Source organism: Nannospalax galili, unplaced genomic scaffold, assembly GCF_000622305.1.
Source record: "Nannospalax galili isolate Female #2095 unplaced genomic scaffold, S.galili_v1.0 scaffold285, whole genome shotgun sequence".
Lineage (NCBI taxonomy): Eukaryota > Metazoa > Chordata > Mammalia > Rodentia > Spalacidae > Nannospalax > Nannospalax galili.
The window spans coordinates 3,005,299-3,018,004 of record NW_008355157.1 but is presented as its reverse complement, the minus strand read 5'-3'; the positions used below and the strand labels follow the sequence as shown (position 1 = coordinate 3,018,004).

Sequence of the window (12,706 nt, the reverse complement as noted above, 5' to 3'; positions counted from 1 at the left end):
ATAATAATAATAATAATAATAATAATAATAATAATAAATATATTCTAAACTGGGTATTATGATACACCACTTATAATTCCAGCACACATGAAGCCAAGGCAGAAGCATCATGAGTCCAAGTTCTCCTGTACAACATTTCAAAACCCCGCTGTCTTGAAAGAAACTCAAAACATAGGGGATGTAATTTGATGGTGGAATGCTTGCCTAGCATTTCCAAAACCTTGAGTTCGATTTCCAGCAGCCCCACCAAAGAATCATTTATATACTTTTTAGAATCACATTATTAGGGGCTGGAGATACAACTAAATTGGTAGAGTACTTGCCTTCCATGCTTGATGCTCTAGATTCAGTCCCCAGTAGCATGGGTGCACTCATGCGCACGCACGCGCGCACACACACACGCACACACACACACACTCAAACATGCCAGGTGTGGTGGCCCACAGCTGTAATACAGTACTCAGGCGTCTGAGTCGGGAGACTATCCAGGAATTCAAGGCCAGCCTGGGCTACATAGTGAGTCTCAGGCAAGTCTGGGTTACAGAGTGAGAGCTTGCCTCAAAAAGCAAACAAGCAAACAAACAAAAACAGCAAAGTAGAATGGTACTCACAAGTGTAACGTGGAAGTAAAGTGTCCATTTGTATCCTTCTGTCTCCAGTCTTTCTACTTAGAATATGGAATATGTTTCTTAAAACACTAGAAGTGTTTAGATCCTAGAAATATTTAAAAATACTAAATATTTAGGAATATTTTCTAACATATTACCTGAGTTATTTTAAGGAATCATATAAAGTAATTTAGTTAAAACTGTTTTGACTGTGTCAAAGACCAGTCACTAATAGTCACTAATTCTTGGTCAGTGAGACTGTTGCTGACTTCAGGCTGTACCAGTGGTCTGTCAGCACTGGACTCCTTCCACTGCAGCCCCCAGTACTGTTATGCACCAAACACTGTGCAATATGTATAACAATGTGTTTAGATTGTCTTCCATCTTTCCAATGTTACTATGTCTCAATACATAAAGCTTTTTCCATTTCTAGATTATTTACTTGGCACAGACACCAAAGTGGAATTATTGAGCCAAAATATTTGAACATTTTTGTGAAGCTTACTCACCTCTTTGAATTTTCTCCTTGCATAGAAAATCCTTTTTCATTTTCCCTTCTCTCTCTTTTGCTGTCATCATCTTTGTTGCTCACACACAGTTTTCAGCTGCTGTCATCAGATACCCAGTACAGCAACTAAATGTGGGAAGATCTATTTGGACTCTTGGTTCATAGGTTTCTATGGCCCTTGACTGCACTGATTCTGGTGATAGAGCTCATCATGGTGGTGGGTTCATATGGAAGAGGCCACAGAGAGAGTGGAAGGGACCAGGACCAGGTCAAACCTTCAAAGGCACAAATCCAGCAACCTACTTCCTGCAGCCAGGCCCCACCTCCTGGTTTCTACTACTCAACATAGTGCCACCAACTGGGGACCAAGTATTTAATAACGACGTTCTACCCTAGCTAATTTGAAGTGATGGATTTCATGGAAGAAGTTAAATTACAGGAATATTTGGGCCAGAGAATCAGACTAGAATGCTGTGCAGCCAGATAGGATGCAGTTAGGACAAAATGCCCAATAGCTCTGAGTTGGTATTGTTTCTTTCTTTAAAAAAATTGTTTGTGCCACACCCCCCACCCATTCAGCCTATAATAGCCAGGTTTTAAGATGCTTTCACCCTTCACTTTACATGAAACCCCCATATCATCAGCTTAGATCATATTTTCTCCCTACTTGACTACAATTACGTTTTATGGTTTGGGTTGTTGCTTTCTTTTTTTGAGACAAGGTCTCACTATGTAGACCAGGCCTTGAACTCACAGATTCCCTGCCTTTGCCTCCCAAGTAAGTGCTTGATTGAAGGCAACTACATCTGGCGACTACAGTCTTATGTGAAAGCATTTTACCCCTGTGAATTCTTCAGCACCCAGACCACCCCGAGAGTGGCTTCCAACATCCTCCCCCACAGCAGAGGATCATAGGAAATGGGGGCCTTGGCACTGGGTCATGTGGCTAGTAGGAGACAGCTCAGTAGCTGAGGAGTCAGATCCAATTTTTTTTTTAATTCTTACCAGGTATGATGGCCCACCAGCACTTGGGAAGCTGAGGCAGGATGATTGCTGCACATTAGAGGCCAGCTTGGTGTTCAGAACAGCCTGAGCTATAGTGTAAGACACTATCTCAACAAACAAATAAGCCTTATTTTTCTTTAAATTTGTCTGTCTGTACTGAGTAAAACTGTCAAACCTGTGGCTCTGTGTAGATTCTAAGTAAGGAACAAAGTGAAGGGAGCACACTCTTGTCAGACTAGCTTGTTATAAGCTCATTTGGTTGTCACAGTAAATTGTTAGGGCTCAGGTCAGGGCCCACAGAGCACAGTGGTACATGGGCAATTCTTTTTGAGTCCCTAACAGGTCTCAGTATATGCTGAACATGGAATGGGTCGTAGCACCATAGATGTGAGACAGCCAAGTGAATCATGATGTTAACAATACTTGGTGAGAAAGTGAGTGAATTAGGGAAAAGACCTTTATTCTGAAGGACTGGGGAGGGAACCCAAGGCCTCATGAATGCTAGTCAAGTGCTGAGCCAAACATCCAATCTTTTTTACATTTTTAAAAAATTTATTTTGAGACAGGGTCTCATTAACTTGCTTAGGCCTGCCTTGAACTTGTGATCCCCCTACATCAGCCTCCTGAGTGTCTGGGGATTGCAGGTGTGTAATCCCAGCTTGGGAAAGTCTTTGATTCAGATTAAGCACATCTGTCTGAAATCAGGCTCTGCTGGGCAATAGGCTAAGCATTGCCACACTCACTGCTTTCTGGTCCCTCTGTAGATGGTCCCCCATCCATCAGTCTGTTCTGTCCTTTGGCTCCTTCATTCACCTTAGAATCCCCAACTACTTTTTCATGCTTTCCATACCTTCCCCAGCTGTTAGGTCAGACTGTTGGGCCCCTAGCACTGTAGACTAGTAGAGATGAAGCTCAAGTTTACAAACTGCCTCTGTCCTTGACTAATACTATTCTTCTTGGAAATTGTGTCCTTAGGAGTGAAAATGAGAGATGAATCAATATTTCTATACAAGGATAGTCATTACAAAATAGTTTTTATGATAGTAGAAAAAAAGTGGAAGTAATCTTGGCTACAAACAACAGGATGTTGTCATATAAATCATGCATCTTTAAGTGGTCCTTAAAGAATATACTTTCGGGCTGAGGAGGTGGCTCGGTGGTTATAGTGTTCACCACAAAAGCATGAGGACCTGAGTTCAATGCCCAGAACCCACAGAAAAAGCTGGGTGTGTTGGCACATATCTGTAAACCCAGCACCGGGGAGACAAAGACGGAAGGATCTCTGGAGCTCAGCAGCCAGCCAGTCCAGCTGAATCAGTAAGCTCTAGGTTCAGTAAGAAACCCTGTCTCAATAAGGTGGAGAGCAATTGAGGAAGACACCTGACATTGACCTCTGACCTCCACATGTGCCCACATGAATGTGCACACCCATAACACATATGCACACACAATAAATAAAATTTACTTTTTAAAAAAAGGTTTTTTAAAAATTATTAATTTTTTAATGTCATGTTTATGAGTTTTTTGCTTTTATGTATGTAAGTGCACTCATGTGCAATGCTGGTGGAGGCCAGAAGAGGGAATCATATCTCCTGAACTTGTAGTTATTGATGGTGTTAGCCTCCATGTGGGTTTGGGGAAGAGAACCCAGGTCCTCTGCAAGAAGAGCCAGTGTTCTTAATTGCTGAACCATCTCTCCAGCACCCTAAAAAAAGAATCTTTTTTAAAGAAACTCAATAGTTTGAAAAAAATGCTAAACAAATATAAACAAAAAGAGACTAAAAAATAAAGCTATATGTAATCTTGTCCTAATTTTTAAAAACTAGAAAATAAAAATTAAACTAGACATGGTAGCCCACAATTATAATCACAGCACTTGGGAGGCTGGGGCGGGAGGATCATGAGTTCCCAGCTAGCTGGGGTTGTATAGTTAGACCCTGTCTATATATATTAAAGACCCCCCCCTCTCTATATATATATTCCATATATATGGAAAAAGACTGGAAGGCAACCCCAGATGTTAACAATGACTGTCTTATACTAAAAGAATTATATGTGATTTTTCTTTATACTTTGCAGTTTCTCTCAAGATTTATGACCTGGTTCTGTGGGTATAGCTCAGAGGTAAAACACTGGCCTAGCATGCCAGAGGCCAGCACAGTGGTGGAAAAGATTTACAGACAGAAAAAAGGCTGAATAGGAAGTAGAAGGTTTAAGTCAAAGGCCTTTGCTCCTAACTCAGATGATCAAGGGAGATCCAGACAAAAATATTGTTCTGTCCCTTGCTAGACATGACTGTCTGCCTGAGCCATGGGCTTCCTCTCCCTAGTGCAGTGTCCTCTCCTGCACCATCTTACCACCTGGATTTCCTGTCTGTCTGTCCATAGGGCCACATTGTCCACAATTGGAAGGCGAGGTGGTTCATCCTTCGGCAGAACACACTGCTGTACTACAAGCTTGAGGGCGGTCGGCGAGTGACCCCACCCAAGGGCCGGATCCTCCTGGATGGCTGCACCATCACCTGCCCCTGCCTGGAGTATGAAAACCGGCCAGTAGGTGAACGCCCTCATGCTAGTCCCCTTGCCAGCCACGGTACCCCTTTAACCTCTTTGGCAGAAGTTATTGAATGACTTGGCTTCAAATCCTGGCAGGAATGAACCACCAACCAGGCATGTGTCCCTGGGCAAGTAGTTAAATCTCTTTCAGCCTTCATTTGTCATTTAGCAAGTTCCACATGTTGTGATGAGGGTTGAGAAGGTGATGATCTGTTGGAACACTTTGTGGTCTAGGAGGCAGTTACTAATTCAAAATAAAACCAGAAAGTAAGAACTAAAAGGAAGAAAGACTGGGAGCTAGCAAATGTTAATGATGCCTCCTCATAGCAGGATTCCAGGTGAACAGCTTTTCTTTATATTTCCCAGTTTCTTTCGAGATTTGGGGGGAGGCAATCACTGCTCTGTTGGAGTAGTATGATGGCTTGCATCCCTCAAAAGTGCATGTTTCAGAAATGAGGAGCAGCTGTAGCCTTATCTTCAGAAAAAATTGTCAGGGGCTGGGGTAGAGCATTTACCTAGTGGGTTCTATTCACCAGCAACAACACCACACACACACACACACACACACACACACACACACACCATGTCAAAAAAAAATCTTGCTAGGAAAGCAAATGGTTAATTGAAAACTTTTGGTGCTCCAAATGATGATATAAATATTATGAGCAGCAGAGAACACTGTCCCTGAAAAGTAGGAAGGCACTATGGATTGTCTAAGTCAAGCTTCAGGAATAGAGATTTGGGCAAAGATGGAAACAGGGCACATTTAGATAGGTAGGATGTCAAGTATAACTAAGCAGAGGACTTTGCATGAGGAAACATGGAGGGAGCCTGGGAATAAAGGCCATCAGTGTGGCCAGAAGGGAATGTTCGCTGAAGGAGTGATGGGAGATTGTTGGGGCCAGTTGGAGGTAATGGGTAACCACTACACATTCTGAGTGTGAGAGAATTGTCAGTTAAAGGCAGGTGTGGTGGCACACGCCTTTAATCCCAGCACTCAGGAGGCAGAGGCAGGCGGATCTCTGAGTTCAAGGCCAGCTAGAGCTACAGGGAGACCCTGTCTCAAAAAGACAGAAAAAAAAAGTCTTTTAGATACTGGGCATAGTGACTCATATCTGTAATCCCAATACTTAGAAGGCTGAGGCAGGAGGATGGCTGCAAGTTCAAGGTCAGTCTGGGTTACATAAGTTCCAGACAAGACTGGGCTATAGAGTGAGATCCTATCTCAACAAATAAACAAAAAAAGAAAGTAGAAAGAAGCTGATAAAATACCATGAGCAAAAGCACCTTGGGAAGGAAATGGTTTATTTCCTCTTACAAGTTACAGTCCATCATGGAAGGAAGCCAAGGCAGGAACTCACGGCAGGAGCGTGAAGCAGAAACCGCGCACTAATGTCGTTTATGGGAGTGCTCTTTCTGGCTTGCTCATCCAGCTTTCTTATACAGCCCAGACCCACCTGTCTAGGGATGACACTGCCCGCAGTGGGTTGGGCCTTTCTGCATCAATTAGCAATCAAGACAATGCCTCCCAGATATGGTCAAAGTCATGAGGCAATTTCTCAGTTGAGGTTCCCTTTTCTTGGCTGATTCTAGCTTTGTGTTAGAGAAACTTGGTCATATTTCTTACTATATAGTGTATACAATTGATTATATTTTATGTATGTAATTGACTTATAATGTTGATGTGTACATTTCTGCATTTTTACATTTTATTTATTATGTGTGTGCATGCATGTGTATGTGTGTGTGTGTATGTATGTGTGCATGCAAGTGCACATGTGAAGGTCACAGGACAACTTACAGGAGTTGTTTCTCTCCTACTATGTGGGTCCCAAAGATCGAACTCAGGTAGTCAGTCTTGACAGGAAGTGCCTTTACCTGCTGAGCTATCTCTCTGGACCACATTTCTGTATTTTTTAAAAATAGAAAGCTTGTATGTGTCACAAAGCAGAGAGTGAGAAAGAAGAAAGATTATAAGCATTTTCAGAATTAATTTACAACCTGTTATAAAGGTTATTTAAAAGTAATTTTTGTTAAACAACAAAATGTCCTTGTAGCCCAGAATGCTGAACAAATGAAATACTCCAGTGCACACCTGGAGATGACACTTATCCACAGTGAGAAGTTGGGCAGGAGGAGCCTTCTGCTGAGGTGGTCACAGGTCCACTGGAGGGTTCTGAGTGTGAGTAAAGACTCCACATCTTCTTCCCTTTAACACCTTGAGACTGAGCACAACATCTCGGCACATAGAGATGCCTTGTGTTTGTTGAATAAATGTTGAACAAAGAAGGAAGATGGACAGATATGTGAGATTTCCTCCAAAGAGGAAATCCTGGTTTCCTAAGTGATTCCTAAGACCCTGGATATCAGAAATGATATCCATCTGTTTTCGACTTGCTGCCCCCTACTAGGGGCATTAGGAAGCAGTGGGAAGGATAGGTGCTATAGAGGTAAGAAAACTTTAGCCTCAGTTTCCAAAGGAAGAAAGGCTAAATCTGCTGGAGTTGTGAACTTCATGCTGATTCTACACAAAATTGTCACTTGTATGAGTATTTTATAGTATGTGTGTGTTTGTTTCCATATTTGAGACAAGGTCTTGATATGAAGTCCGGGCTGGCCTCAAACTCTCAATCCTCCTGCCTCAGCCTTCTGAGTACTGGGATTATAGGGTGTCTCATGCCACCATGCCTAGCCCACTAGAGGGGTTGGAGAAATGGTTTAGAGGTTAGGAGCACTAGGCTGCTCTTGCAGAGGACCCGGGTTTGATTCCGAGCACCTATATGGCAGCTAACAACCATCCATAACTCCAGTTCCAGGGGAGTCCACTGCCCTCTTCTGACCTCTGTCAGCATTGCATGGCACAGGTGCACTTAAACACATGCATGCAATACATTCATACATATAAATAAAAATAAGCAAAAAAAGATTGACAACAAGGAACACATCATGAAGTATGTGTATGTATAATATTCATATATTAGTAAAGCTATAAAAAGAGTGTGCTTGGCTTTCACTTGGAATTTCTAGTCTCTCCATTAAAATGGTGAATTACAGATGGACTCGTTCAAGATCAGTTTTCATGATGCTGGTGAGTGAATGTTGACTTGGTGAAACATCTTCACGTTATCCCTTGGGCCAGTGAGCTAGTCATTAGGAAAAAAAAATTCCCATTTTTGCTATTAATTTAAATCAAGGATATTAAGTGTGCAAGCAAAACAGCTGACAGTGATTATGTTGGAAAGTACAATCAGAATGAACAGGTCTGAGGGAGGGTCTAGGTTCCATCCCCAGCACTGAATTGGAGTGCTACAGAAGCAGCAGACCTGATCTCCTTCAGTGACAGTTGCCAGGATCAAAATGAAAAATCCAAGGGCTGGAGACATGGCTCAGTGGTTAAGAGCACTCTCTGCTTTTTCAGAGGAACTGAGTTTGGTTTCCAGCACCCACATCAGGTGGCTCACAACTGCCTGTAACTCCAGCTGTAGGGGAATCTGATGTCCTCTTCTGGCCTCTGCAGACACTTTTGTGCATACATACACCAACACACACATGCACACAATTTTTAAAAAATATTTTTATTATTTTTATTTTATGTGTATGAGTGTATTGTCTGCATGTATGTGAGTGCACCTGTGTCATGCAATGCCACGGAGGTCAGAAGAGGGCTTCAGATTCCCCTGAAACTGGAGTTAAGGACGGTTTGTAGCTGCCATGTGGGTGCTGGGAATCGACCCGGGTCCTCTGCTGAACCATCTCTCCAGCCCCGCAAATGAAATCCTTTTAAAAAGATATGCAAAATCCTACAGTTGGTCCAAGAAACCCTCCAAATGTTCATTTAAAGGATAGGGAAGTGGGGCTGGGTGTGGTGGCATATGCCTTTAATCCTATCACTCTGGAGGCAGAGACAGGCAGATCTCTATGAGGTTGAGGTCAGCCTGGTCTACTTAGTGAATTCCAGGCCAGCTGGAACTGCAGTGCTGCCCCCTCCAGCTATTCGCAGAGCAAGGCATTCCAGCCATAGTGATGTTCTCTGAGGATGCTGACCAAGTGCTGAGCATGTTAGAAGAGGGAAAACCTGTTGGGAAGGGGTTTAAACCACGTCACAAGAAGAATGGGTGAAAAACTTGGAGATGCTTAAACTAGAGACAAGTGAATAGAAGTTTTTCTAGCAATTCCATTGGAGTAGGTGGTAATGTCCTGTTTTCACAGGTGGGGAAACACTGGTCCACTGATATTCCTAACATGCCCTGGCATTCCCAAGTGGCAGAGCTGGGGTTTGAGTCCTGCTCCATCTGACTGCGGAGTCTGGGATTTCCCTCTTCAGCAGAGGGGCTGTGATAGGTAAAACTGTTTCTGAAAGGAAGAATCGGCGCCACAGCACTGGGAAGCACTCCATGCTATTTGTCTAGACAGGAAAGGCTGCCATTGGTGGCCGTGAACTTCCTGTCCTGTGATGTGTTCAAGTCAATCTGAATCCCCCCCCCCCACCGCTGGGTGTGGGTAGGGGCAAGGGCACTAGCCAGTCCCTGGATACACAGTTTCCTGGATCCTCCCTGGCCCTGTTATTTCCACTGCTAGCATTCCCTTGCCTCCACCACCTCTGAGTGTTGTTCTGTCTGGTTGCCTTTTCTCACAGCTTCTCATTAAGCTGAAGACCCGAACTTCCACTGAATACTTCCTGGAGGCCTGTTCTCGAGAGGAGAGGGACGCCTGGGCCTTTGAGATAACAGGAGCTATCCACGCAGGGCAGCCAGGGAAGGTCCAGCAACTCCACATCCTGAAAAACTCCTTCAAGTTGCCCCCCAACATCAGCCTGCAGTAAGTGCTCTGTCTGCCTGTCTCTGCCTGGCCTCCCACAGTCTCTCCTGTCCGTGTGCAGCAGGGAGGAGGACCCTGTGGTGCTACATGGGCCAGGCTAGTTCTACCACTGTGCTTCAGGGCTGTCAGCTTTTCTTGTCTTGGGTATACTATTTTCTCTGCCTGGGAATGACCTTATCTACCCCCTCCCCTCCTGTATACTCTTACGCCTTGGCTGTATTGGTCTACCTAAGTGAATGGAGTGGAGACCAAGATTCCATTTTAGGTAGAGTGCTCAGGGATGTGTCACAGCTCTATCAGCTAAGTCACTAGTCTTTTTTGAAGCCCAGTGGCAGTATGGTGGGATTCTTCATCCAGCCATCCAAGAAATCATTATTGAGTATACCATAATATATACATAGTTGTTATGTGTCAATTTAAAAAAGAAAAAAGAAAAGGTAGTTATTGGGTGTCTACTCTATGCCATGCTTTGTGCTAAGTGCTCAACAGATGCAAATAGTAATAAGCTCTTATCTTAGGGCCTTTCCACCCCAGGTACATATATAGAAAAGATCTTTCACTGGTGGCAGCAGTTGTCGTATGGGTAGAAGGAAGGCCAGTCAGTGGTAGAGGTGATCCAGTGCCACAGACACATATTAAAGCTATTCCTGTCATGAAAACGTCCTTTAACCTCCCAGGCAGCCAAACTGTTACACCCATCGTAGATGTGATGTTGTGAGTCTATTCGTGGGCTCACACAACTCCACACCAGCCTCTGAAGTCTAGTGTGTACATCCTTTGTGGGTCTAGAGAGCTGCCAAAGGCACGCTGAGTGCAAGGAGGAGCAGGAGATAAGGTAGATTCAGAAAGGGGTGATGCGGAGAAGGAAATGGAAGCATTTAGACAGAATGCCGCAGATCATAGGGATGGATTTTAAACAGTCACAATTGTTTAGTCTCTTCTGACAACAGTAATACTTGTCTAGTGTGGTAATATCAGGACACTTAGATGACATGTCTGAAAAGTTCTGCCTGTCCAATTTTTATGCGTGACAGAAAGCCCCTCTCTGTGTGATGTGTGTGTCACAGCATTTGCTCCTTGCTTCATATCTGGAGCAGTGATTCTTGGACCCTCCCTGTAGCTGACAGTGTGACCAGGGTCTCTTCTTTGCCTTCCTTCCATGTAGTCGCATTGTGGACAAGATGCACGACAGCAGCAGTGGAATCCGGCCGTGCCCCAACATGGAGCAGGGAAGCACCTACAAAAAGACCTTTCTGGGTGAGCCTGCCTGTCCCAGAGCAGGGCTGGACTGTGGAGAACCGGGACATGGTGACTGGGGCTCAGCCAAGTGCTTAACCAGTTGGTATTAAGAACAGAGTTTTCTGCTAAGTAATGGGGTGGCCTCGAGGGCCACAGTGGGTGTGGCCACAGCCCTGTGCAGCAGGTGTGACCTTAGGTAGAACCTGAGGCTTCCCAGGAAAAAAGATCAATGAGGTAATTGACCAAGTCCCCTGAGAAGGCTAGGCTGTAACCTGTAGACTGACAGGTGCTTGCCCTTGTCCTGACAGGCTCCTCCCTGGTGGACTGGCTTATCTCCAGCAGCTTCGCAGCCAGCCGTCTGGAGGCAGTGACCCTGGCCTCTGTACTTATGGAGGAAAACTTCCTCAGGCCGGTAGGGGTCCGGAGCATGGGAGCTATTCGCTCTGGGGATCTGGCTGAGCAGTTTCTGGATGACTCCACAGCCCTGTACACTTTCGTAAGTTAGAAAATGGGCTTCTCTTACCACTGGGACAGAGGGGAAGAGAAAGAGCTGAGTGTTCTCAGCCATGGGAAGAATGTGCCATCTCCAAGCTTCTGTGTTGAGGAATTCTTTTTCCCCTCACAGCCTCCATAGCCCAGACCTGGATCTCTTTGGTAACAAGTCTTTGATTTCCCCTTCCCACTAGGCTGAAAGCTACAAGACGAAAATAAACCCCAAAGAAGAACTCAGTCTTAGTACCATGGAGTTAAGTGGCACAGTGGTCAAACAAGGCTATCTGTCCAAGCAGGTATGGCTGTCTTTGAGCAAGAGGAGCTGGACAGCTGTCACACTCTGAGGAGGCATGAGTGAGCCCAGAGGGAGGCAGGGCTAAGGATGCTAAAGTACATGGAGTGGGATCCACAGAAGCAGGACCCCACCTCCTCATATGCCAAGGAAGCAAGTCAAACACCCGTACATGCTTACTCTCACATACACGTACCAGGCACCAGGGTCGTTTTGGAGAAACAAATAATTGTAAAGAGCAACTTCTACATGATTGCCAGTTTCACAGTTGTCACCTGCTTCCTGCCTATCAGGATCTCCATTTGCTTAGATCACTTACCATCCATTCAGCAGTCTATCTCAAGGGGCCTGCTGCTGCTGGGCCTGGCAGGGGCCTGACTGAGGGAAGAAATGAGGTCCCTTCAAGTGCTGGAAGAGAGAATGAGAGAGATTCTAGGCTATTACAGACTAGAAGCTAAGGAAAGTTTGTGATCTAGGATATAAAGCTAGAGAAAGTCAGTCAGTCAGTCTGTCTCTATCTCAGACATACATAGTATTAATGCCTTACACATTACAATTTTATAATATAGCATATCATATACTGTTATTGATCCTTTATTTTTCTGATGCAGAATTTTATAGTGATTTTATTCTGTTTATGTAGGCACACAGAAAATTCACAAATATATAAGTAGCTATAGGTTTGAACTAAGTTGACCCTTAAAATATTGGTGTATTACTTTTCTGTTGTGATAGAACACCATGACCAAGGCAACTTATTTGGGCTTATGGTTCCAGAGGGATAAGGATTTGTCATGGTGGGGAGGTGTGGCAGGAGGAGCAGGAAGCTGAGACCTAATATCACCAATAACAAACAGGAAGCAAGAGGGCAAACTGGAAGTGGGACAAGGCTATGAACTCTCAAAGCCCACCCTCAGTGGCACACTTTCTCCAGCAAGGCTACACCCTCTAAACTTCTGCAAATAGTGCCACCAACTGGGGACCAAGTGTTCAAATACATGAGCCTATGAGGGACATTTCTCATTCAAACCACCATGGTGCTCTTGGATTCAGGTTGGCCTATGAGATCCAACTGACACCTGTTTAATTCCTCTCCTCCTCCTCTTCCTCTTCCTCCTCCCCTCCTCCTCCTCCTCCCCTCTTCCTCCTCCTCCTCTTCCTCCTCCCCCCTCCTCCTCTTTCTCCTCCT

General features: G+C 44.5%; 1 protein-coding gene across 3 annotated transcripts in view; it reads left to right on the top strand.

Annotated features, from left to right (window-relative positions):
- Plek2 (pleckstrin 2) overlaps positions 1 to 12,706 on the top strand; it is a 26,728-nt gene that overhangs the window by 6,856 nt on the left and 7,166 nt on the right. The window contains exons 2-6 of one of the 3 annotated variants that reach the window (XM_008852149.3): positions 4,509 to 4,673; positions 9,313 to 9,494; positions 10,660 to 10,751; positions 11,042 to 11,229; positions 11,420 to 11,521. In XM_008852149.3, the coding sequence (XP_008850371.1) occupies positions 4,509 to 4,673; positions 9,313 to 9,494; positions 10,660 to 10,751; positions 11,042 to 11,229; positions 11,420 to 11,521 (729 nt within the window). The remainder of the gene's footprint in view (positions 1 to 4,508; positions 4,674 to 9,312; positions 9,495 to 10,659; positions 10,752 to 11,041; positions 11,230 to 11,419; positions 11,522 to 12,706) is intronic. The other 2 variants (XM_029555584.1, XM_029555583.1) reach the window with 2 other exon arrangements.